The sequence below is a fragment of the Homalodisca vitripennis genome, chromosome 1, assembly GCF_021130785.1.
Source record: "Homalodisca vitripennis isolate AUS2020 chromosome 1, UT_GWSS_2.1, whole genome shotgun sequence".
In the NCBI taxonomy this organism is placed as follows: domain Eukaryota; kingdom Metazoa; phylum Arthropoda; class Insecta; order Hemiptera; family Cicadellidae; genus Homalodisca; species Homalodisca vitripennis.
This window is the reverse complement of record NC_060207.1, coordinates 175,381,049-175,408,894: the sequence shown is the minus strand read 5'-3', so window position 1 is coordinate 175,408,894 and position 27,846 is coordinate 175,381,049. Positions and strand designations below refer to the sequence as shown.

The 27,846-nt window shown below is 34.1% G+C and overlaps 1 protein-coding gene across 2 annotated transcripts; it reads right to left on the bottom strand.

Moving 5' to 3' along the window:
• Positions 1-1,891: 1,891 nt before the first annotated feature.
• Positions 1,892-27,846, bottom strand: LOC124352752 (DNA repair protein RAD51 homolog A). 2 transcript variants are annotated; one of them, XM_046802407.1, is made up of 8 exons: positions 27,662-27,846; positions 25,908-26,010; positions 23,983-24,120; positions 22,578-22,787; positions 20,202-20,410; positions 14,385-14,514; positions 4,099-4,220; positions 1,892-2,236 (listed from the first exon to the last, which is right to left on the bottom strand). In XM_046802407.1, exons 2-8 carry the CDS (start codon positions 25,995-25,997, stop codon positions 2,113-2,115), a joined length of 1,023 nt encoding a protein of 340 aa, XP_046658363.1. In that variant the 5' UTR covers positions 25,998-26,010; positions 27,662-27,846; the 3' UTR covers positions 1,892-2,112. The 2 variants fall into 2 exon arrangements, with proteins under 2 accessions (XP_046658363.1, XP_046658364.1); XM_046802408.1 differs by having other exon boundaries at positions 25,908-26,006.

The window sequence follows — 27,846 nt, the reverse complement described above, 5'->3', positions numbered from 1 at the left end:
TGTAAGGATTAACATAGACACATACTCATAGAAAATATATTACATAATTTTTAAACAGAAGCAAAACAATCATATACAACACAAGATTTCAATTTTTATATCGAGCCCTTTTAGCCAGAAAGAAAAGTTATATATTCTAAGACTGCTGCACTTATTTTTGAAAGTCTTAAACAACTGTATGCAAAAGGATTTATTTATGTATGAGTTTGTATACCAGATTATTATTTTCAGACCCTACTCAAGGTACTGTAATGTTTGGTATCAAAATTTGAAGGATTAAATGATCTAATAAAATACACTAATGCAATGTTTAGTAGCGGGTGAGAATCCAAATATTTCAGTTCTGCAATTTATTAGCTTACATCAAAATGATATGGCATTAGATCAAGAAATAACAATTTTACAATAAAACAAAAGAAAAATTGCATGCAAATATTTTGGAAAATTGGAGGACCAAATAAAAATGTTAATTGCCAGTGGTATCAAAGAGTTTTAACTGTTGAAAAATGCAGTCTATTTCACTGACAGTCACATAATTCATTGCCTTTGCTTCTTAATTTCTTTAGTTCTTTGTCTTCTGGTGATACTTCTCAGTTAATTATGTTTATTATTGGTACCTTTTTTATAACTAGTGATAAGTTTTATTTGAGTTTAATTTTGTCCATAAGGATGCAGAAAAAAAACAAAAATGAATTTAGTAGAACACATTACAGGATTCTTTAGTAAAAATAGAAGGGGTTTTCAACAAAATACATATTTTTCCGATTGGGACTATACTTCGTAAAAGTAGCTTATCACTGCTGGAGTTACTTTATAAATTTCTTACAATATCTGTATTATATTCATCTAGAACACTGACATTTGTTACATCATTGTAAAGTAGATGAAAAGTGCTAAATGTTTTGGTATACAAGGTGTATTCAAAAAGTAACAGAAATGTTCAAGTTTCGAGTGTTGGAGACTCCGATTGTCAAGATTTTGTTATTATGATGATACTTATGCTCCTGAAGTATAATACAATTTCTAGTTGTATTTATTGTTTACTTTTTCAGTGGCACCTCCTAAGGTTACGACGTGTTTTGTGAACTCCGTGATTTTCGTTCGTTAAAAATAATAGATAAAAGAATTTGTATCAAAAGCCTTATGGTAAGTCTTCTATGAATGAAAAAAGGTTTTTGATTGGTATTAACACTTCAAAGATGACCGTCTCAATCATCCCAGTGGAAGCATTCTGGATTGATAAAATCGAAAAAGGCTCAATAGGTGCAGTTGAACAAGCCTCCATATTCTTCAGACAAGGCTCTGTGTGATTTTTTAATTTCCGAAATAAAGAGAACCTTAAGGTGCCGTTGTTTTACAAGCATAGATGATATTAAAAATGCATCTCTGAAAGAACGCTATCCCAAAGATTAAGTTTTAAAAGTGTTTCAAGGATTTGAAGAAGCACTGATACAAGTGCATAGTATCTAATAGGAACTATTTTGAAGGTGACAACATTAATATAGATGGATAAATATTTTTTTCAAAAATTAAAATTCCTGTTACTTTTTGAACATACCCCATAGACAGAAATAGTTTTTATAACTATAGTTTTACAACAAAAATTAACAATTAAAAAACTTTTCCGTAATAACACTTTAATTATTTTCCTTGATAAGCCATCCTTAAGTTTTAAATTCATTAAAGATATTTCGTCAAGAAAGCTATTGAGATATCCGCTGTAGTTTAGTTGTGTCATTAAAAAAAATCCAATAGAAATCTCAATTTTTATCTTGAGGTTATTAGACCAGCTGCAATTTTCCTAACATAATAATTTTAGTTTTTTCTCTAAGGGGTTAATATAACTACCATAAACTAAAAACATGAAGTGGTGCTTTAAAATAGCTAACACTTTTACCTTGTCACATTTATTTTCATTCATAGTGGTAACAAACACATACATAGGTACATAAACATCTTAGAATGGAATGCACTTTAATTAATTACAAGTTTAAGACCATTATAAATGTACAATACTTGTCTTATTTAAATAAATTCTATTTTACAAAGTGACATATACACAGAAAAACTGTTAGACAGTCTCTCAGTCCAGGAGGAAAGGCACTAGCTGGACTACTCCTTTGCATCTCCTATTCCGTCTGCATTAATGGCGAACATGGCTTCAGTCTCAGGGAGGCAAGGGGAGTCGTAAATCTTGCATATTCTTGTCTCTCCTCTACCTTTTCTCAAATATAATCTGCAAATAAAATCATACATACAAAAACATGAAAAGACTACCAAGCCAAAGCAAAATAATATGCATTAGCAAAATTAATAGTTTCAATGGTCGATAGTTAGTGGTATCGAATACTCTACCTAAGTGTTTGAAACGACTCTTGCTTTGTAATGTCCTTCCTTATAAGAGCCACTGATGAGTCATCTGACTTGGATGTATTAATATTATGAGTTGTTAGTGAATGTGGACAGTATACATTTGTGGAAACGGTAATTTTGTACAGGTAGTAAACAGAGCACAATCAATAATCACATTTAGGGAACAAAAATCATTACCAGAAGCCTTCATACAAAATTAAAAAGTATCTCTATTAAGAGTGGCTGTCATTTTTTTCCCTAGCAGTGTTTATAGAATTCTTACACAAAATGGTTTCAATCGAATCAAGTAATACGTATTTTATTTGTAAAGCAACAATGAATAATATATTACTTTTAATGAAGAAAAAGAAATGACAGATAATAACTATGGCAAAATCTAATGGCTATATTGTAATATTTATTAAAAATTCTATGTATACAGTACATTTTTGAAAGTTCAAATAAATTGAAGGAACCAAGTTCTGACATATTTTTTTAGTAAACTTGAAAATTAAACATAGACAAAATATTATATTAGCAAATTACCTACTAAGTCCAGGGTTGTCACCACTTCTTGAGGTGAAAACTGCAGAAAAGTTACTTTAGTAACACAAAAATAGTGACAAAATAGCAACTTAATTCCAAGAAATAACAAACTTTTTGAATTAATTCTGGACAATAATAAATGACAAAATAGAACAAATATTTAAAACAGAGTTTATCACATATAAATTTTATAACATCAATGTTTGCTTTTATTTAATTTATAGTTCATGAAGGAAGCAAAAAGCCTAGACTACATCTAAACCAGGTTTCTTCATTGTAGAAGTCTAGCACACTACTAGTTGAAAGCCATCTTGCTGTACACATATACCTTGTCTCTTCCACTGTCTTTATCTTGCAAAAAACTGTTTGTTGTCACTGGAAAGTCCTAGTCCAGACTCATAACTTAGAAAATAATGTTGTCAAATCAATCAGTTGTTAACATTAGTTTGTGAAAACATTTCTTGTAGTTTTATGTCGTCACAAAAAAGATAAAGAGTGAATTGGCAATATATTAATATGTACCAGAACGTTTAACTGACAGGTCAGTTTTTAGGCTTAACGTTTAAATATGGGATAATTAAAATAACTGCTTGGGAAACAAAGCCGGGTTATTCATAACTTGAACATAGCCCTAGTCTTGAGTTTCCTAAGAGATGTAATTTGTAAAGTGAAAAAAGTTTGAAATAATTTTGTCAAGAGCTAGGCACAAAACATCACTTTTAGGAGCATACGATAATAATACTAAAGAAATGGAATTTATAAAAATAAAATGTTTGGGACCAGGGATGTTACATCATAAACTAGACTGACTTTAATGCGTTAACGCAAACGACTTGTAGCACAACTAAGGTAAATAAATTATAAAATAATGTTCTATGTTTTAAATTATATATGATGTTCCAAATAAACAAAGTTCCATGAGTAGTGAATAGTTCAGTACGGTGGTACACTGTGCTGTTTGGAAGCCAAGAATTAACATTGTAAACTGTAACAACGTTGTATCTTGTGTAGGTGTTTAATGTGTAACGAATTTGTGGAAGGATCACATAAGCCTCATGAACCAGAAAGTTTCAAAACACAGGTAGAACATAATATGTGCAGCTTTGAAGGTTACACTTCCTCATGATTAATCTGAATATTGAATGAAATTTTTGGGGAAACTACTCTAAAAAAAAACCCCTGGACCCTGGTGACATGTACCTGGTTGTAGAAGCATGTGCCATTATGTTTCCTCCAACAGGTTTCTTGGGGTCAGCACAGAAGAGAGCAGCTCCGTCCACCTGCGCCACCACCTGATTGGTGATCACAACAGCCACTCCAAACTGGAATATAGCAATCTATCAGTTGGAATACAGTACAGGTAAATTTACTTGTCCAATACATAATATAAATTATACATTCTATTCTTTATAAAGAAGGGGTGAAACAAAGAGGGATGATTGTATGATATGACCAGAGTAGTATTCAGCTGCCATGTGTGCCGAAGGCACAACAGTTAGTTAGCAGGTGGTCAGATAGGCATAGTTGTCTTGCATGATAGAGGGCGCTACTGACGCCGGTTATCAAAGGTCGGGGGAGTCGCTCAAAAAGACGAGCGCAGTTGTTCCGGTGGCTCCGTGGCTGTATGGGTGAGATCCTTTCAATAGTTCTTAGGACTTAATTTGGTTAATTTTAGGGGAATTATACTATGGTGCTTTTTTACAGAAGATACTATTACCATTTATAAATGTGGTGCACCTTAGTTGCTGTCTGAATAGGATCACGATAGTTTTAAAACCGGGGGGATTAGATTGAATTAAATTATATTTTCTAAACTAAAACATCTATCAAAGCTGGCTGTCTCTGCACCTTGAGGGGTGTCCACCTCGACCTCGGGCTCCTAAAGCTTAAATTAGTTGGTGAATTGCAAATTGGCGCGGTCAAATTATTTATTAACCGAGACACGAAACAATTTTTCGTTCACGCACGTGCTTAGAAACGTTGCAGATGGTAGCAGAGCGTGGACCTCAAGGTGTTGATCAGTCTGTGATAGATTTTTGTTTTAAAATTAAATAAGGTAAATTAATATTATTTTGCATTATCATTTAATTCATTGTAATGTTCTAAATTCACTAGTATAGGATGGCAAGCCTCGTGGGTTCATGCAGGAGGAAACGGGTTCAATCGGCAGACCTGATCGGGCATGAAATTAGTGATTAGCCTGTTAGTTATCATGAATTAGAAAGTAATTTGGTCTGTCCGTTTGTACGTCTTTCCGGTATCCTTAGCGTTTAACAAAAGATTGAATTGGCCGATTTGGGTATTTATAGTGTAAAGTTCATTAAATAAAGGGTGTTCATTAATAACTAAAACAAAGAAATGGGATCATAGCATGTTGCATAGTATTCGAATTGTACCTGGATTATTGAATCGAATAAGTTGGAAAATTTATTAATTTATAAGTCTAAATTGGAGCATGTTATTTTTATGTTAAATGGAAAATATTTAATATTATTAAACGGGAGAGAGAAATGGTTTAGGAAGGGAAAACATTACCATGAAGGAAAATTAGCATGTCATACTCGATTTCAACATAAATAATTGTTATTTAAAATTCTGTTAAATAAGATATTATTAAGATATTAATTAGAAGGATTATATACAGGAATTTTTTTATTTTGAATATTAGTTAAGAGGTACAATAGTACAATATTCTCACTTTATATTTTCATTACTTGAGAGGTCCACCTAATATTTATTGTTCGCAGTCAAACTTAAAGTCTTAAATAGTAACTTATTAACCGCTAGGGTAAAGTTAATTATAAAAGTAACATTATTACTTGATTTCAGTAATTAATTGGGTACTCTTAAATTAAAGACTTATTGGTTGGAAATGTAGTGTTATTAGAGGGTGTTGGTTAAAAAGTCAATTCATTAAAATTCTAACTTACATTATGGCTCATACCATACAGAAATTGTTTTAATACATTGTATATATTGTATTAAATTTTAGAATATATATCTTAAAATTATATTGGTGAGTAATAACATGAATTTTCCTCTTCTAAATTAAATTTCATGTGTTACAAATAGGTACATGGAACTACTGCAGTGTTTAATACATAGGGTGTAATTAAGGTTCACATATAAATACATGTGTAAGGAATAAATAAATAACGAAACTATCAACCGAGGAAAAGGGCTGTGACCTCAAACCTTATCACTAGAGCTCAGCTGATTGACTGATAACACAGTCCCTTGGTTAGTGATAGTGAACTAGGGTATTCATTCACAAAATACAACATATTATATTAGATGCTTAGCATACACGTGTTAACAATTATTGTAAGAAATTCATAAATATTAAAATCACCAATTTTAATTTAATAGTAATTAACAGTAACTTGGTCAATAACCGGAACTTAATTAGTAATTAATCTTAAGTTCTAAAACAGCATTAATAAATACCATAAGAAAGTTTTTATAGTTGTGTAATTTTTATTGCGTTTGATTGAAGTGAGTATCATATGACCCGGATAAGAGGTTTCGCTTAAATAAATAAACGTCCTCTATAAAACAATTTTTGAACAAACAATTCTAGGTGTCCATAAATCTTTACTGTACATACTGGATTTTTATTGTAATAGTTGGCACCAGTTATAAACTACGTATAATTAAATCTTACACTAATTTTCAAACTTTACCTTGAATACCATACTATATTATATAAAAAAATAATGAATGTGTTTTTACTTGGCGACTCTCACTTAAAACGGCTTATGAATTTCCCACATTCCTTAGAAATTAATATCTGTCCTATTATTACCATGGGAGGTTTCACAGTTTCTAATCTTAAAAAAAAACATTAAGATAAATCAAACAATAATTCCGAATAATCAAGTTATTTTAGTTTCAATAGGCACAAACGATATTCTGCAAAACAAAGCTATTCAACAGTTAAGAGATCAATACCGATCGCTTATCAGGCTAATAAGAATTAAATATAGTCCGTCTAAAATCCTCTTAATGAAAGTGCCTTTATCCCCTAGAATTAAATCTGATAGTTTGCACCTGAACGCAATTAACAGTTTCAACTCATACTTGTCCACATTCAAAAGTCATGAAATACGATTAGTCGACATTAATCCTGTGGTAACTCAGGGCTATACTAGGGGGACAGGCAACCTAAAATATTTTGAATTGCAATATTTTAATGGGAAACCAGATTTGTTACATTTGAATGGGCAGGGATACGCGGTTCTTTTTCAAATAATTAGGGAGGCCTTAGAGAGTTAAACAAAATGTCACATACAACTTTGCCCGGTAGAATCGTCCTGTATTGAGCTCAGGGGTAGGCCATCCGCAACTATCATATTATTGATATTGCTATTTGATCTATAGTATTACTTGTTTTGGTAATCTGTGTGCTTTGGTATTAATATGTCGTCTGACGAAGATATCCAAATTTCGGATGAAAGTCTGAATTGGATTTACAAACTTGATAGGGATCAACTCAAGATACAGTGTGACAAATTCAAATTAGCTAGTGGGACGGTCCGGCAGATGAGGGCTGCGCTATCGGATTTTGTAAAATCACAAAAGAAAATTGATTCGGAGTGGGTTCCGTCTAGTAGCCGAATCAATGACGGTATGGGACTTAACTTAATATCTGGAAACAATTTCGAAGATGAACGGTCTGATGTTACCAAAGTAAATGTGGACGTAAACGAGCGGGAAACCCCAGGTAGTATTAAAAATAACGGTCTTACAGAAAATCAAAATGATGATAAGGAATCGAATCAACAGAAACCCTCGGTTAATGGTATTGCAGTGCCAACAACATCATCCAACGCCGCGTTAGGAGACCCAATGTCTTTGATTTTTCAGCTGCAACAATCAACAATGGAAGTTATAAAGCAGACAGCTGACAGTTTTAATAGGAACCTAGCTACGGCATTAAATCCTCCACCGTATAGTCAGGATGGTTCAAGTTCAGTTTTGAGGGATGTTGTTGCCGCCTTACCTTATAATTCCGGTGGAGATCCGCATAAAATACTTAAATTTCTTTCGCAAATCTTCCAAATCTTTAATTTGAAGATAACTTCAGATCAAAGCGTAATTTTGAATATTTTACCCAAAACTGAAGGGCGTCTGCGAAACATTTTCCACGAAGCGGTAACTCAAAAATTAGACTGGCCACAGCTTAGAAAATTAATCATAAGAGCATTCTTCCCTGGAAGATTACTTCGGGAGGCAATAAGTCGGCATGTGTACAGGACTCAACGCCAACAAGAGCGGTTTACCGATTTTGTAGATGATATCCGAGCTATGTGTGCTATCTTAACTCCGGAAGCCGAGGATCATGATATTTTTGAAATAATAATGGGAGCAATTTTGCCTGATACACGAGCTTGTTTTGCGGGACTGCCTACTCCGTCACACCTACAGAATTTGATAGAAATGGGTTCCACTATCGATGGTATTAGGGAATTTAATGTTCAGCAAACCCCTACTCGGCCTAATGCAAACTACACCTTGTACCCGTATAGAAAATGTAGTGAGTCATATAACTCAAACTGGCCTCGGGACAGTAGATATGGTAATCTTTCGGGCCGTAATGGTAGCTCCGGTAACAGGGGATGGTTACAACACAGACGGGGGGCGGATAATAACGCCGGACCCAGTGATACAGGAACAAGTGCCCAGTACTCGGGTCGCCCAAATCATGTGGTTGCAGAGGTAAATAATAGCACGACAAGAACTTACTCACACACCAATCCTACACGAAGAGAGATTGCAGGCACTCCGGTGGGTCAGCAAGCAACAGACAGGGAGTACTCGGAACGAACACGGTATCATGGTGACAGGCGAGTACCTTGGAGTGGTCGTGGAGGCAATACTGGTGGAAGTTCTCATAATTATCGGGAAAATAATAATTTAAACAACTCAAGGGGACGTTGGTAGGCAGGCCCTACGCCCCCTTTAAAGCTTTGTCCGTGGTAAGACCTGCCAATGCCTTTAAAACTGGGGTTCCCAAGTCAGACTTGATGTATATTCCAATGCAATTTGGGAGAGTTACCTTATTCGGTCTCCTTGACACAGGTTCATCTAGAACCATAATAAGTGCCAGTGCGCTAAAACAGTTAAGCAACGAAAAGGGTGTTCTGAAAGGAATAAAGCCCACAGATTGTACCGGTATCGTCGCAAATGGCCAGCCGATAAATTTCATAGATGAGAGGGATATTCATTTCAAAATAAATTACTGTTCATGGACCTTTCCTTTTTTAGTAGCCGAAGAATTGCCTGTTTCAATTATTTTAGGGTTTAACTTTATGCAAGCTTCGGGTATGATTATAAACACGGTAAGGAAAACAGTGACATTTAATTTTAATACCTCATTGGTTTTAGCAAATTTGGAAGCCAAGGTCGTGGACAATTCGAACCCTAAAGGACCAAGTTTTGGTGAATCTCTTAATCAGTCTCAGATAAATGAATTGAAACATATAATCAGTAGCTACCCAAATACGATTACCAAGACACTAGGAAGGACAAAATTAATTGAGTACAACATTAGAGTAACGTCAAATCAGTTGGTAAGGACTAGACCCTATCAGTATGCGCCTCCGAAGCAAATGTTGGTAGAAAAACACGTAAAATCGTTACTTGAACAGGGTGTAATTAGACCATCAAATTCATCATACAGCAGTCCAGCTTTTTTAGTTCCAAAAAAGAACGGTTCGCAAAGATTAGTAGTAAATTACCGGGGAATTAACAAAATAATTGAGTTAGAATCAACACCTATGCCTACAATTGAAAGCGCCTTCCAGTACCTCGGAAAATCTTCTTGGTATTCTACCATGGATTTAGTGAACGCATATAATCAGATTCCCTTACAGGAGGCCTCAAAAAAATATACCGCCTTCGTGACAAGTACGGGACAGTTTGAATGGAATTATGTTCCTTTCGGTTTAGCATCGGGGAGCATGGTTCTGGCGAATTTATTAAATAAGGTGCTTGGCGACTTAAAGTTTCAGTTTGTGTTCACATATTTTGACGATATTTTAATCTACAGTGATACATTTGAGGATCATTTAAAGCACATAAAACTGGTTTTGGATCGTTTGCGAGAGGCGGGACTCACTGTTAGCCCAGACAAAATGGTATTGGCCACTCAAAAAATTGAATTTTTGGGACACGTTTTTCAGCCAAATAAAGTTTCCATTAGTAATGAAAGAATTGAGCCCATAGAAAACTACCCAGAACCCAAAAATTTAAAGCAATTAAGTAGATTCTTAGGTATGTGCTCCTTTTATGCAAGATACATTAAAGATTTTTCTAGCATCGCTCAACCATTAAATGAATTGAAGAAAAAAGGGGTTAACTTTGTTTGGGGTCCACAGCAAAAAGTAGCTTTTAACACATTGAAACAGCGATTAACATCTGGGGCAGTGTTGAGACTACCTAATTTTGACATACCGTTTACGCTGCAAACAGACGCATCAGGTTCAGCCCTAGGAGCCGTATTGTCTCAGCGTATTGAGGGTAGTTTGGCCCCAATAGCATTTGCAAGCCGACCACTAAATCAACATGAGCGACATTATAGTACCTTTGAATTAGAAGCTCTCGCGGTAGTATTTGCCCTTAACAAATTTCGACCTTATCTAGAACATTCGGAATTCGATCTTTATACAGACAATAGTGCACTCAGCTGGTTATTAAATCATCCTAGACAAATTGGCAAAATTGCACGATGGGTTACATTCATAAATGCATTTAAATTTACGGTGCATCACATTAAAGGCAAGGACAATGTTGTGGCGGATTGCTTATCAAGAATATTTGAACATAAAAATGATGAACAGATAATTCCATCTACTTCAAAAGAGCAATCACCTCATTCGGTATTTCTTTTGTATGGGATACCCGAAGCATTTAAGGATGTTAAGGAGCATCAAAGGGACGACTTAAACATTAATAGCATAATTCGGCAGGTTCAAAGTCGTACGCCGCCACCTAATTATTTTCTTCGTGACGGAATGTTAATGTATCGAGCACCTAATCATACACGACCTCGTATTGTAATTCCGGAAAAATTGATTCCAATGCTATTTAAAGTATATCACTGCTCGCCAACGTCTGCTCATTTGGGGATTTCAAAAACATGGTCTAGAGTATCCAAATATTTTCATGGGGATCAGCTGCGTCAGCGTATAACGGGTATGGTGAAGTCTTGCGTGGAATGTCAGCGTTGTAAACAGGCTCAAAACACGCGTGTGGGTCATCTTGCGTCCGAAGTCTACTCAGTACCTTTTGAACGTATATTTATCGATTTCATAGGACCACTCCCACGTTCAAAAAGAGGGAACAAATGGCTTTTAACGGTGGTAGATGGCTTTTCCAAATATTGTATAATGCTTCCCGCAAGAAACTGTACTGCTAAGACAGCCGTCAGCTTAATGGAAAAGGGAGTTTTCACGTACTTTGGATTCCCAAAATCGATTGTTTCCGATCATGGTAGTTGTTTTAGGTCAGAAATGTTCCAGGGCATGTGCCGATCACTCGGGATACAGCACGTACGAACAACGGTTTATTATCCGCAGCCATCACATGCCGAGAGAGTTAACAAAAATATTAAGGTAGCTCTCCGGGTTTTTCATCAAAAGGACCATTCAGAATGGGACCGTAATTTACATTTATTTCAAATCGCTTTTAACTCTGCGGAACATGCTAGCACTGGATTTTCACCTGCCAAACTGTTTTTGGGATACAGCATTAGAAATCACTTGGAGAATATTTGGAATTTAGATGATTTGTTGCAGTTAGATAATAATCAAACTAATATCGAGGCGCGTTGGGCCCAGGCTTTTGAAAACCTTAAAATTGCTCATCAAAAGATAGCCTCAAGGTACAATATCAACAGGAAACCTGCTGCCTTCAAGGTTGGTGACACGGTAATGTACCGGTTGATCAATATTAGTCAGGCAGCGAAGAACATATCGGCTAAACTAAACCCGTTGTGGTCCCGGCCCCTTATTATTACACGTTTCACGTCTCCGGTGACAGTTTCCCTAAGCGACCCTAAAAGTAAGAAATTCGTGAGAAATGCCCATATCTCGCAATTAAAGCCATTTTCAGGTAAAATTTAAATAAATCAGAAAGTTAATACTATAAATAACCAGTTAGCTTGAGAGGCGGGGATGGTCCCTCAAGGTGCCAAAGAGAGACTTTGTGATACTATATATTAAGAATACACTTACATTTGAAAATATACATCTACTACAGATCGTCCTCAATGCGGGAGGCTTTTTCGACGCAGTTGTCACTAAGATCTGGGTTTGCGAAGCCTTGATCACTTCTGCGTTTTGAGGCTGACTGCGTTGAGAGATGGTTGGAAACACACACACACATATACGAGGGAGGGTTATCCAAATCTGGCTATCCTTTTTTTATGTGAAGAAAAGAGCATATGCTACTAAGTAATTTTTGTTTTATTATTTACATTTCAGACAGATGGTTGGACGAGGAGATCCCTAGCGCACCCTCATAACACTGACATTCATTACACAAACAAATATTCACATTAATATTAGTTCAGAATCGAATTTTACTACGGAAGTGATAGGAAAGTAGAATGTTGTGATATGGAATCTGTCTTGTATTATTTCATATAGAAATATAAATAAAATGAGAGTTGTATACAAATATGATAGATCAATAATGAAAGAGTGTTAGGTGGGTGAGTTGTCATAGAGCATCGCCAATAAGTCGGACATGTGCCGTTCGAACCGATTCAGATTTTTCACAAACTCTACGTAAGGAGTTTGCAAAATGGAGCGGAGATGGGAAAACCTTTTCTACAGTACTTGGGAAATTGTAACGTGAATGTTAATATTCACTTCGTTAGTGTAAGTAGGTTAATTTTAATTAGTTGGTTTTGGTGTAGGGTCTTTTAATTTCTCCTCATTTCTAAGCAGGCACGTTTTTAGGGAATGGAGTTCGTTTCCTCACCATCAATATTTTGTGACTGGGAATTGTTTTTACGATGACCGCTTGGGGGAGAGGAGGGCGCTCCCTTTCCCTCCTACGAGTATAGGTTAGTGGCACCCACTGATCGTGTGACCAGTCAGAGTCTCATTTGGAACAGTAAAAAAAAAAGAAAATATGAAACAACATAATTACTCACAAACTGCCAACCTTTAAAATCCTACCTTTTCCTATTTGAGATAGAGTGACATCTTCCAGCTGATAAGTTAGAACCAGAGTAAATATATAAATACAGTCAACATTGATCCAATTATTAAGATATTTATTGACTTGAATATAAGGGATAGGATAATAATCATCTCGAGGAGTAGGAGGAGTTGAAATGAGCTCAATAAGTAGCCGTCACATCATGAGGGTTAGGAGGATATGCAGAATAAAAAAAAAAAAAAAAAAAAAAAAGCTACACCTATTTTTTTCAATGTTGAAGGCTTAAAGATTACCTTCCTCCTTATTTCATCCTTTTCGATGTTTTCATTTACATAACACAAACTCACACGAGGTTCCAAAGGGACAAACCAATAACTGATTGTCTATACGGTGGTAGGGTGCAAAGGGGGGAAACAGATTTTGCATAAAGGCAGGGATGCATGTATGCCTTGTTCCAAGGTTATCGAGAAACTCACAATAATTAATTGTGAGTAGATTAGGTTTGGTGTCGGTGGTGAGGAAATGGGGGAACTAGAAATTCTATAGCAATCCATTTACCCCAGTAAGCTAGGTTAGGAAGACGTGCCTCAATGTGTGACGTACAATGTCGGTGTTGGGAGACATTATATACATAAAAAAAAAACTTTGGGGAAGGGGGAGAGGATGTGCCGAAGGCACAACAGTTAGTTAGCAGGTGGTCAGATAGGCATAGTTGTCTTGCATGATAGAGGGCGCTACTGACGCCGGTTATCAAAGGTCGGGGGAGTCGCTCAAAAAGACGAGCGCAGTTGTTCCGGTGGCTCCGTGGCTGTATGGGTGAGATCCTTTCAATAGTTCTTAGGACTTAATTTGGTTAATTTTAGGGGAATTATACTATGGTGCTTTTTTACAGAAGATACTATTACCATTTATAAATGTGGTGCACCTTAGTTGCTGTCTGAATAGGATCACGATAGTTTTAAAACCGGGGGGATTAGATTGAATTAAATTATATTTTCTAAACTAAAACATCTATCAAAGCTGGCTGTCTCTGCACCTTGAGGGGTGTCCACCTCGACCTCGGGCTCCTAAAGCTTAAATTAGTTGGTGAATTGCAAATTGGCGCGGTCAAATTATTTATTAACCGAGACACGAAACAATTTTTCGTTCACGCACGTGCTTAGAAACGTTGCACATGTACTTAGTAATTTCTTGCAGATATTTACCAGGTGCCCAAATAGTGTACCATTAACAACAGTATGACCTACAATAGATAGCTATTGTATGATTGGCTTTGCAATTAATCCATCTTGCCTACTAATAAATATCCCACATACCTCGTCAGCAAGTCTAAGCAACATCCGCAGAAACCTGGCAAGATGCATTTGTCTGGCTGATAGCTCTCCTCTGCCTGAGTAATCCGTGCGATATAGCGACATAGCGCTGTCCACAATCAGTAGAGCATACCTGTCCAACACATACATGTCAATTATATTGTTGACAATCTAAGAAAAATCATACAAAAGTTGTAAATTATTATAACAAAATTGCTATTGTAAACTCTCAAGTGCCAACATCTCATGCTACATAATACTATGGCACTAACCTTTTGAACAGTAACCACGCAGAAGTCATGTCATCACTTGCAGTAACAACATAACTGCTGCATTTTTATACTTATCTTAAAGCAGTGTGAACGTATATGTTGCGATCTACTTATTTTTGTTAGTGAACTACCCTCCCATCCCTTGGCGATTGTATAAGCAGTACTAGGGGGGAGAGGGGTAGGACACTAGCTCCCACTATATTAATAGACTATATAGGAATAATACATGGCTTTATATTTTAGGACAAGGCTTACAATATAAATCGACAAAAGCATTTAGCAAGCAATTAAATTTGTAATATAATTATTATGAATCATTTGGGTTACTAACAAAATTGGAGGGGTTTTTAAAAGTACATTTTATATATAAAAAAGTGGTTAAATGAATTTTTTTTTAACGAAAATTAATAACTTCTGAACTAACACAATATAATTTTTGACGCACGTTGGATGATTGGAAAGTTACTGGTCACAAGGATAACAACATATACTATATCCAGCTGAATATCACTGTAGAACCCTTTGAATGCCAATGTCACACGCTAGTTGACACTGGAAAGGTGTCTCCACAGTCTACATGAGACTATGGCACTGTGAGGGTTAATGCAGTGAGCTGATTAAGACAACACATGGGAATAGATATGAAGTGGATATTAAATTGCATATAAAAATACAGTGTTATCAACTTTTTAGATCCCAATGTTTTTTGTCTGAACAAATTTGTGCATAAGGCCTATAGAAATGTACTTATTAACTAGGATAAACTTATTTTCTCATATCAAAATAACCCTTAGTTTATTGTGAAGTAAATGAGAAAATAGAAATGTTGTATGTACATACTTGCATTCATTATGGGGAAAATAAATACCTTACATTTCACAGTTCTTTGGCTGCTATTTTGAAATAATCTTCTTTGGCATACAAACATCTTTAAAATGATATATAACATTAAACATGTTTATATTTAATGAACTTGAGAATCAAACTCCAGACTTACATATTTTGGCAACACACTGTACTTTAAAGTTTATGAAAACATATAAAAACTGTTCTCTAGGAGTAATTTTGTTTGGAAAAAGTCTAGTTCACTATTCTAACATAATCCAATCTCAAAATCGATTTGACACCTTACATGAAACACCCTGTTTACCTATTTTGTAGTTTAGTATAGGATGCTGAATACATCCCGTTACATGGTCAGAAAGTCTACTATCCCTAATTTAACTCGTACTTAAATTTCCTCTGTTTTACTTAATACTTAAATCCTTTTGATTTATGCTGGTGAAAATCTATAAACTAATCAAACACAGTGAGTGGTTGCCTGTTGTATATTATTAACATGTTCACAACGTCAGCAGTTTTCTGTTTTTTTTTTATTCGACGTTGAATTTTTTTACGTCAAACGTCTAAGTATAATGTGAAATTTATGTAGGCTTCGCAATTTTACACAAAGACAGTTATTTCATTATGTTTTTTAAATTTTTCTCCGTGCACTCCAAGGCATACCTAGAAAAAATTTATTTACCTTAAAAATTACGCAGTTGCGCGTCTGATGGGGTACACGTTACCTGAGGTATTTATTTAAGTATGGGATCAAATTTAACTAACCACCAAGACAGGCAAAAAATAAAAATGCAATAATCAAATTAATAGCAATCTCATTGAGTGCACGACACACTTTACAAAAGCCCGTTTGTATCCGATTGTATATACGATGGCAGTTGTGAAAGATCACATGTCCCTGATGGGGTACACGTCGTAGTGAACGTGTTAAATAAGAGTTCTAAAATACAGCTATGAAGACCTTGATATTTAAAAAACAGAAAAGAAATTTACATTAATTTCTAACTATGACATTGTATGAAAGTTACGTTGCAACACTGTGTGCTATGCATTGCTCTCTGTTGATGATTTGTGTTATTGTTTTATTTCTTGTGACGATTAAAGCTGATTTCCAATTTCTAATACTAAATCGTGTATTACTGTTACTCTGTAACAACTTTTAATGTAGTACGAAAGAATATGTTTGGCATAGATTTTACTAAAAATGTAATCACACCCCAGGACAATTAATATAATTATCATCCCTTTAAATTGTGTTTAATCTCTTATTAAAAATAAATTTATGAGCTCTTAAGAAGTTTTAAAATAAATTGAGCTTAACAAATCTGTGTCCATAACAAAAGTATGATTTTTTAAAAATCTTATGTGTGTCAGTAGTAACAAAGTAAAACATGAATTAACAGCTTGTTTATAATTGTAGAGTATAAGTAAAAACCGGGCTAAGTGCCAAAAAGTTACTTTTGAGATAATCGATAAAAACTGCATATAACTGTCATAATTGAATTTTTTGTTACTATAATATACTAAATAAAAAATATACATCACTACTATTAGTATCAGTGGAAGAATGCATTATATACCATGGCAACAGTAAAGAAAAAAAATATTGAATTCGACTTTTTTTGAAAAGGGGTATGTCACAACTTACTGAGGTAAAAACTGGGCTATGTCACAACTTACTGATGTAAAAAGAGGGCTAAGTACCAAACAAATGTTCCTATAAAACCAGAAAAATGAAAGAGTAAGCAAACATCATGTCGTTTAAAAATAATACAGGTTAAAAAGACAAACAATTATAATTTTTTACCAGTTTAATTATTTTAAACTTTTACTCAAATACTCGATAGTATATTATACACTAAACTAAAGTTAACAGTCAGGAACACTGAAACTTTTATGCAGTTAAATTATTATAAAAGTCTTTGTTCTCTTCTTTGAGGTAAGGTATCATCTTTTTCAGGTCTTCTTTTTTTTCTTTAGTCAATCGGTTTATTGTTTGCAAAGTGGATAGGTTTTGCAAGATGTCCTCTTCCTTAACCCCCTTTTTGAACACATTTATATCAAGCCAAGTTTCAATATCAGTCCATGATTTTTTCACAAATACTATACCTGGTTTTGTTCTTATAATTTTTAGCCATTGGACTTTGGATATTTCCAATTTCTTTGTATTCAGACAATTGTTACTACTTTCCTTAAAATCAAAAAAGTCATCTTCATCCATAAGTGTGGCAAAAAATTGCTTTTTGTGGGAGGCACTTACAAGAATTTGAACTATGTCTAGTGGGACTTCACACCTACTTACTCTCTTTTTTTTCTCGATGAGCGCAAAGTCTCGATCACAAGAAAGATATGAATGGCCTGACACAAGGTATTTATGTTCAATTTCATCAAAGATACCACGACAAACTAAATAATTCCATAAAAACAGCAACATTTTGTTTTTATTTTGTCCCCCACAGTTGTCACTCCAAACAATTAACTTATTTTTGTGGGTTATTTTGTTCAAGACTCCTTTCAACAAACAAGATGCTATTTCATTAGCTCCTCTGCCTGTTATACCCTCATGCCACACAAACATAAAAGACTGATTGTTGTCGCCCATAGTAATGGCAAGGTTGTAGCACGATAGCTGGCGGAGGTAGTACATTTGTGAGTGTGACAACGTTGGTATTGAAAATACCTGCTGAAGGTCGACCGAGATAGTACATGTGTCACTATTCGGTTTCTGTGAATTTTCATGGTCTTTTTTCATTTCAAGCCTCGCCTTTTCAGCCTTTCCATGATGAATTTCAAGGTCCTTTTTGTATTTAGCTTTGTTGGGACCTGGATCATTTTTTATTTTGCTATTCAGCAAGTCACAAGTTCCACAAGTGTCCTTTCTGGGTCTTTGAAATCTTAATTTTGGAAAGTTTTTTTTTACCGTATCTGTGTAAAATCTATAAGTAATATTACAGTTAGGGTATATTTCCTTAAAAGCCAAGAACAGTTTGCTGTAGTTTAAATCCTGGCTTAAATATTCTTTAGAGTTTTTTGCTCTTGTGTAATGGCTCTCCTCTTTAGGTAAGCTGTTTATATATTCTATAATACGATTTTCATTGTTTATAGTATACTTTCTATGTTGCTTCTTATTACCTCGACGTTCAGTGTACACGATATCACCCCTTTTCTTTGCGTTCACTAAAGTTTCCACACGCCGTTTGGTAATGCCATGGATTTCTAAGAATGTTTTTTTACAAACTTGAATAGTTTCACCCTTTCCATTAGGAATAGTATAACAGATAGTTGCTTGTTTACGGCTCTCAACAGATTCTGTGTAGTTCTCATTACGCCGGCGTTTGATTTCACAAACACTTAAAAGTCCCATTAAATATGAGTTTTGTTTTGAATTATCACCAATGTCATAAAAATCATTAAATAATTTTAACTTTTCTTCCAGTGTGGCCTCATTACACTTATATCTGCATTTGCAAGACACCTGCAACAAACATAAATGCATTAGAGACATATTTATAATAATGTCTCTAATAACCTTTATGTTTGCTTACTCTTTCACACGTAAAATTAATTAAATGAGATACATAATTAAGTAGAGTTAAACGTTTGTTGTACCTAACATATGTTTAAAAAACCAACTTAATTCTACATAATACAATTCTTATAACCAACATACCTCATCTGGAGGAGGTTGCTTTGCTTCAACTACTAGGCTATTACCAATATACTCTTGCCCTGAAGCCCTCATTTTTGCTTGAAATTCACTAAAACGACCTTCACCCTTTGCTCGTCTATTACACTTGGGTAATACTAAAGGCACATCCATTATGGATAATACAAACTCAATCTAATCACAATGTAAAGCGGTAACACACACTCCTCATACAGTGGTTAGAATGCCTGTGGCAACAAACATAACCTGCAAAACACGTGTAGTCTGGCGTGTGTTGCGCGCGGCACTTGACTCGGTTTTTACTGATGTCACCCTTGAACATAGCCCATGCGCATTCTAGCGGCAAGGATTTGAACGAATTATTGATTTTTCTCGACATAGCCCGGTTTATACTGTATTGGGGTTGGCTTATAGCACACATTTTGATACTAAACTCAATTTCTTAATTTTTGGCACTTAGCCCGGTTTTTACTTATACTCTACAATTTTAAATGTCTGTGCTGCCACAGAAAAACCTAAAATTGAATAGATTTTTTGAAACAGAAAAAATTTATAAATGTTATTTTTAGAAAGTTTCTTTGCTTTCACTTCCAATACAAAAATTATATTTTAAGGCTTTTTCCATCTAGTATTTTGCACTAAACTAGTACGTAATGCTTAATAAGAATCTACAAGCAAAACATAAGTAGAGTTCAAATTAAGAAAATTTTATTTAAAGCCACACATATTCACTAAAAAATAAATGCAAGTATCTCTAAAGGATCAACAGAGTCCTGGGGATTTGAGGAGAAAAGACTAATAACCACAGTGCAAACATAGTACTTACTATATCATGATATAGTCATCAGTTGATATGCCTGAATGTTGTGTACACAAGTGTCTAGTACCAAAGTTTGACACAGTTAGGGTGTCTGACAGGGATTTAGTCATAACAGTGAAATTCAAGAGAATATCATTTTATTGTGAATGCATGTGATATTTTACCCTAATAATATAAGTAAAATTACTGAACTATTGTTATACAGCCCACCTACTGACCTTGATTCTGCCATCATAGCCGAAGCTTGTATCAACAGCTGTGTCTGATGATCTGTGTTGTATGCCCTAGCATAAGCCACATTGTCCAGCACATCACTGCCCACCAGCTTGTAACGTTCAGCTACAGCAAGTAACCGCTCTGGACGAAAGGTTCCTTCAGTGTCTATATATAGAGATTTACCCTCACCACCACTCTGATCAATAGGTAACTGTAGACAGTCATAATAAATTATAATAAAAAGCAAAGAAGCTGAACAAACTTTTTGCTATTAAAATTACTGCCTAATTCTACATGAGGTCATTATATCACTTCTTACTGATAGCATGTTTTCAGTTACTTAATTTATAAACAAACACTCCAATAATTATTGAATTTGATTGGAAATACAAGACTTTTATTTCAGTTATGAGTCTGATGATGTGTTCCTTGAACACGAAAGATGTCCAAAAATAAAATTCAATAATTATAGGAGTGTTTGTTTGTAAATTAAGTATTATATTCCAATAAGAAGAAGTATTAGAATGTATGTTTTCAGTTGTTACATCATTTTAATTTACATTAAATGTGACCTGTATAAATAAAACAAATCTGGCCTGTCTCACTTATTTTTTGAACAATAAGATATATATATAAATATCCTCTGAAAAGAGCCAAAGAAATAATATAACAGTAGTATAACAAAATTTTTTCCTAATTGAGGTTAACAATGATTAATTAGTTTGTCTAGTACTTTAATCATACTTAAAACATACTTCAAATGCACATTTTCTTTACTTATATCTTACACTAAAATTTTTCAACTTATTCTAAATAAATATTTTTAAATATAAAAAACTGAAATTAAATTTCTTTCCAAACTTGAAAAGCTTTTTGGCAATGTTAACTGACTCCACAGGACATATAAATAAAACCTCTCTTCAAGTTATTACTGATTGTAGAAGCATTTCCTTACTTTTATTCTTAAACATTACTTACAAAATTTTAAAATCTTAGGAATACTTAAAAATTGCAAAATTACTGTCCTTCACATCTACAGAGAATAGGACAGCAATACTGTGAGTATTTGAAGAGGCTAACATGGATGTAGTTTATGCAGACAAAATGTTGATAAATGGCTCATCTATTCATTGTTAGCCAGTCTTTTATCCCTTGTGTATACCAACTCGGCATAATGTTTTATGCATATCATTTCATACAAAATTGAAAAAAAAATTTGGCTACATAAATATAGGTTAATATAAAAGTTATTAATACACTTTAGTAAATACAATTTTTAAGAAATATTTTGTTACAAAATTTGTGAATAATGCTTTTAAAAATATTTTCAACACTGTAGTTCAGTGTGGTTTGGTATAGAATTAAATGATTGTAGAGGGGGTACCCAAAAGAAACCGGAATTGTTTGTTAAAAGCTATTTATTTCCAAATTAAAAAAAAAACCTTATCCCCTTCAAAATACTCTTCATTACAACTAATATATTTGTTCACTAGTGTTTCCACTGTTCAAAACATTTTTTGTACTCATCTTTAGAAATGGGTGACAGCTCCCCCCTTGTTTTTTCCTTGGCCTCTTCGATGTTGTCAAATCAGTGTCCTTTCATGTATGGAAATAACAAAAAGTCGCACAATGCCAGGACAGGCAAAAAGCTGTGTGGAGCAGGGGAACCATGCAATTTTTAGCCAAAAACATTCCTTTTGATTGTCAGTCAGAATACGAGGAACAAACTTGGCAGCAACCCTATTCATTTCCAAATCTTCCATTAAAATTTGCTGAACCGAGCTCCAAGATAACCCACTAATCTCTGACAGTTAATACATTTTCTGTCAACGGTCTGTGAGCACAAGCTGTCGAATTTGAATTGTTCAATATTTTTGTCGATTCAGGCAGTTGATGGACGTCCAGAACAAGGTTTGCCTCAATTGAGATGTCGCTATTTTTAAACCGAGCAAATTACTCCTACACTTGAGTTTTTCCCATAGCATCATCTTGGTAAGCTGTTTTCAACATTAAAACAGTTTCAGCAGCATTTTTACCAAATAGTAAAAAAAAAAATATTTCACAGCTGCACATTCTTCATTTAAACTTGCCATCATAAAAAACTAAACAAGAACTAAACAGTACTAGCAAAAACAATCACTGCAGATGATCGGAACAAGCCAGATTGACAATATAGGTTGCACTGAACTGGCTATGAGTTGCACTACACATTCCTAGCGGGAGAAATGTGTACTACAAAAGCTCGGCCCACAGCAATGCTATTCTGGTTTTTTTGTGGACCCCCTCGCACACATTTTCACTTCAGCATTCTGTAAATTCAAATTGTCAGGAAGAACAGAAAGACAATAAACACTAAAAACAACTTCACGTGTTCTGACCTGACATGTGACGGCCAGTGTGTGACAGATCTGCGTTTTACCAGTTCTGAACTCTCCGAATATCTCTGTGATAGAACCAGTCTCGATGCCACCGCCCAAGAGCCTGTCTAACTCCTTGGAGCCAGTTGTCAGCTGGATGATTTCTGACCGCTTTTGATGAAACTCTGTGGCAGTTGTAAACCCCATTGGTACCAGCTTTGAAGCCTCAGCCTAAAAGGCATTTTAAGCGTTAGAAGAAAAAAATAAGCACACAAAACAAACTAATTAAAGATGTTGTAAGACTTATAATAATAGGAGACCCTCACTAAAGGAACAGTTCATCTCACTTCAGAATTATTATAATTTTTTTTAATGGCATTAAGTGATTTTCACTAATAGCTATGTAGGCAAGTGCGTTGCTTGCAAGTATAGGATAGGACTCAGTGGTCATCGATATAACCTTCATTCCTTGACTTGGTTATTATTGTAATACATGCTATAATAGGCAACAGACAAGATCATTGCCACCATAAAACAGGTGCAAGTGTTTGGGCCCTAAAAGTGATTGACAAAAGTTGTTGTTCATGCTGGCATTCTATTTGATATTGGATCTACTATCTGAAACATAATCTGTATACCCTTATAGGAATAATATTCCAAGCTTTTTAAAGTTAAAATTCTTACTACAATGTAGAATATTTTGTAACTGCCTACAGTTATGCTACACTTGAGTGGCACATGAAACAATGACAACAAAATTTATACATTTCCAAGGGTGTTATTATTTATCATCAAACCTAATGGTTGGGATTATAGTCAACATTTTAGTTTGTAGCACATATGGTCAATTGAGTGCTGTCTGGATCTTGGTGTACAAATTTACAAAATCAAAACTAGGTTTACTGGGTTTTACATCGCTATTAGTCAAAGAAATACAAATGTAAGGCTTGCTTACATATTAATTGTCCAATAAGTTTTTGAAATATTACTCATCAGTCAACTTATGAGTAATACTTGGATTTGAACGCTATTTGAAAATATGTTGATATTTAGATGAAAGTTTCACTATTTGCTGGTTACTTAACTCAGCTATGTTACTTTTTATAGTGAGTCTTTGTAGATTTCATTTGTGTTGTATAACATTTGTAAATAACTTAATTTTCACATTTTTAATCTTTGAAAGTTTGATTTTTTTTGTAGTTGTTAAGTAATGTAACAGTTATAATCTAACAGTGGTTCAAGCGCAGTATCTGGTTTATGATACCCATATTCAAAGGAATACAACTGTTAGAAAAGCTGTAATCCAGTAAATAGAATTTGAAATATTGTTTTCTTAAATAAAACTTAAACTGTGTCAGTAACTTTTACATTTCCACACATGAAAACATATACACTCTAACATGTTTCAAACACAAAATTTACTCACCAAAATCTTATCTGCTTTTGCCTCACTAATGCCCTTGATGGTGGTCAAATGTTTTTTTGGTGCAAAAGCAACAGCTTCAACAGTGTGATATCCAGCTTCTTCAAGTTTTTTGACATCTGCCGCACTTATTCCCTGTCCCTAAGACAAATTGAAAATATAGTTAGGTCAGAGCCAAAATAATCACAGGTTTACAGATTTAAATCAAATGAATATGAATTCATACTGTTACATTATCTTAGGAAGTAGTGGCTAGTGTCATAAATGACAACAAAATTTTCCAGTACAGACCTCTTAGAAACACAATCTCCCAAATACAACCATATTTCTAGAATATTTTGACCTACAGTATATGTGATCTTTCTTCTGCCTCTTCAAACATGAGCAAATTCCAGGCATAAAGTTTATCAGTTTTCTCTTAATGCATCTGGCACTAAAAATAACTGAAGGCGTTTCTGGAAGAACTGTAACACTCCCAGCACAACCAAAATGCCACAAGTTCATTACATTCTGTAAAGCACTGAGCCCAGTTTTTCAGGATGATCTCGAACTGCAACAGAATCCAACTGAGTGTGATAACTGGTCAGGGTTAGGAATCCCAATGTTCTACAACCACTGTGTGCCCATTCTCTCAGAGCTTTAGTCAAGAAACCAATAAGAGCTGTGTCATCATTGGCTCACATTACATACATATTCCAGATAAAAAATATACTGAAGCTGGTCTGTTACGCCACTACACCATATAATTATCCATGAAATCTTTACCATGTTGAGAATAAATATATGTGCTATTCATGAAAAGTTTAAAATATCAATTCACAAATAATTATATTTACAGCAAGGATTCTTTTGCTTGGTGTTCCACTAATTGACAAGACATATTGTATATGGGATACATGTGTGCAACCTAAGGTAGGTTACCTTTGAATAATGAAGGTGAAATATAGAATATACAACAGAATGTAAATATCCTTAGCTGTTTCCAGGTCCTGAACTGCTACCTTAATGAGTGGTCTATATTTACAGGGTGGGACATCAAGACATTCTTTGAATAAGCCTTAAAAGTAGGAAAAACTTATTGAATTCAATTTACCATATGTCTTTTGACTGAATGGTTACGAAAAACCCTCCATCGGAATGTTAATATATTACATGTGTCCAAAAAGGCTATTTTTAAGATATGTTTGCACATTACTTTATCTTTATTGCTGTCTTATAAGAGCAGAATTTGGAATAATCCTCTGTTTGTACTTTGCGAGTAATGGAATTTATTACATCACATATGGTACGGTTTAACATTTTGACTACTGAGTGACAAAGAGTCCTACAATATGAAAGTTTTTAATGACAATCCCTCACTAGCTATAATACATGTTAACACTCACTTTCATTCAGCACAGAGCCTTACCCTCTGAGATTAAAAAAAATTCCACCCATTACTAAGTGTAATTGTGAAAGTGAACAAAGAAATACCCGAATTTATCTTGCACTTACATAAGTTCTTTAACTTTACCTAACAATTGAGGAAACGTGGTTCAAAAAGCTTCCTCTGTTTTCATTTAGTTTATAAAGCTGTAGATAATGAGGTCTAATTTTCCTGTAGCTGTATGAAGTAATAGTGAGTATCTAGCTATAACAAGATTTTGCCTACTGTTACCTGCAGACATTGTAGACAATTTTCTATTCAATGAAGAGTCAAAGATTGTAAGTTTTATAAGTGATTTCTCACTAATGACCTTAAAATAACAGATTTGATTCTCTGGCTAAATTGTATGATAGTGCTAAAAAAACCTACACTGCTCAGTGAATAATGCCTAAATACAGTTAAAAACTGTTTCTAATTGTAATTTAACATGTAAATAAGTTTTTAAAATTCCACACAGTTGGACATACCTTGTACAAAAGAATGTTTAGATTAACAAACAAACCTCAAGTTTATTTATCAGCTGAGGCCCAAAGTCTTCTGTCTCTTCATCAACTAATTGAGTCTTGGGTAAAGCACTAAGGGTAGCAGTCATTGTTACTCTCTAGCTAGAAGAAAATAATACATACATTTTACCATATACACATAGGTAGCTATTTAGTAACACAAGTTTTGAAATGGTTTTTTTTTAAGTATTAACAAGAGAAATAATCGAATTTGGCATACCATCACATATGAGAGTAACCTACTTTTCCATGTATCTGGTGACCTTTGGGTATGGAAATACCTTAGCATCTGACCCATACGTTTTCCTGTGAATTTTTTAAAGTTTGGAAGTAGATGAAAGTCTGAATTTGTCAATGATTTCATCAGTTCAGAATGCAAATTTAGCATAAAATTACTAACTAAACAACAAAATATTGTTGCAAAACATATCCTGCAAAAAATCTCATTGTGATATATTGTGAATCAGTTTGACAAAAACATGTCCTCAGAGGTTTGCCCTCGGAAGTGTAAGGTGGTGGTGGATAATATCTGGCTACTGGCATAGTGTGGTTAGTTATATTTTTTGGCTGCAGATAATAAGCGGCTACTGATCATCGAAATTTCTAATTATCTAAACTACGACCCTAACAATAAGAACTCAAAATCTCTAGCTGCACTAAGTTATAAGTTTAACTATGTTTTTAAATCTAGAAAAATAATAGGTAATCAATTGATTAATTAAAACATACAGAATTTGTATTTATCAAATGTAACAAAAAAAAGCAATGTAAAACTTATTTATTTCCAATGGCAGCAGCCATTATTACAATTGTTTACAAGAAGTACAAATATGCATAATACGAGTTAGCAAAACGACTTCTTACTATTTTGAAAGATAAATATGTCTGACAATTTAATGACACAAATAATACATGTTATCGCTGTTGTGCCTAAACTCCTAAGAGCTAATTAAAAAAAAATTAAAAATATTAAACAATAGGTCAGCTGCAGTTTAAGTGGCCACCAAGACAATTGAATAATCAATGTTATTAATGATCTAGAAACTACTGAACAATGAAAAGCCAAAATGTCGGAATGAACTGTTATTGGTATTTCAAATTATGGACTAGGCTATCTATGTGTATGTATTAAATATAACAAAGGAGTGTAAAACTTAACTTACTTCTTACTGTTTTGAAGGATAAACGTACCTGACTGTATGTTCATCGCCATTGTATTTGTGGCCGTTACTGAAATACCGCTCTGTGAAAGATTTTACTTAAATGTTTGATTTAATTTTAAACAATATTGTAATTTAATACATCAAAAGGAGCTGGTAATAAATAAATAGGTTATAATAAAAATGTTACATTCAGTTGTTTATTTTAAAATAGATAACTTGGTTCACCGATTCAATTGTCTTGTTGGCCTCTTAATGTACTGCAGCCAATATTTTACAAACCATGATTGTAAGAATTTAACTACCCTATATTTTAACAGGTAAATAAGTTAAACTAACTATTATTTAGAACTAGGCCTATAGTTCGAAAAGTTTAATAGTTTTCACATTTTACAGTTCTACACAATTTCTTTTGGTCTCTATAAGCTGATCTCTTGATAAAGTACCAAGTGTAGATCTTTTTATTGAATCATGCAAATTTCGTATATCCTAAATAGCTACCAAATAGGCCTAGAAATGAAAAGTACACGAAGAAACATAATAAAAGGCGTGAACTTAAAAACTATGTAAATGTATTACAAACGTATACATACCTGATGAACAAAAAGTATATTTCATTTAAAACATTGATTAAATTAATACTCAAAACAAAAATGAGCGAACTTAAATACAGTTGTGTTAATGATGAACGAAATATTGTCTTTTCTTACTTGTATTGTCATACAGGTTATTAAAGAAAAGAATGTGACATGATTGAAAACGAAACAGCAACAGCAAG

What these genes read in the sequence shown, in the direction of transcription:
- LOC124352752 (XM_046802407.1), bottom strand. Translation starts at nt 25,997, where the DNA reads ATGACTGCTACCCTTAGTGCTTTACCCAAGACTCAATTAGTTGATGAA. An exon ending in AGCTGATAAATAAACTTGAG is followed by an intron (nt 24,121 to 25,907) that starts GTTTGTTTGTTA and finishes AATTTGTCTTAG; the next exon opens with GGACAGGGAATAAGTGCGGC. An exon ending in GCACATGCTTCTACAACCAG is followed by an intron (nt 2,237 to 4,098) that starts GTACATGTCACC and finishes TTTTATTTGCAG; the next exon opens with ATTATATTTGAGAAAAGGTA.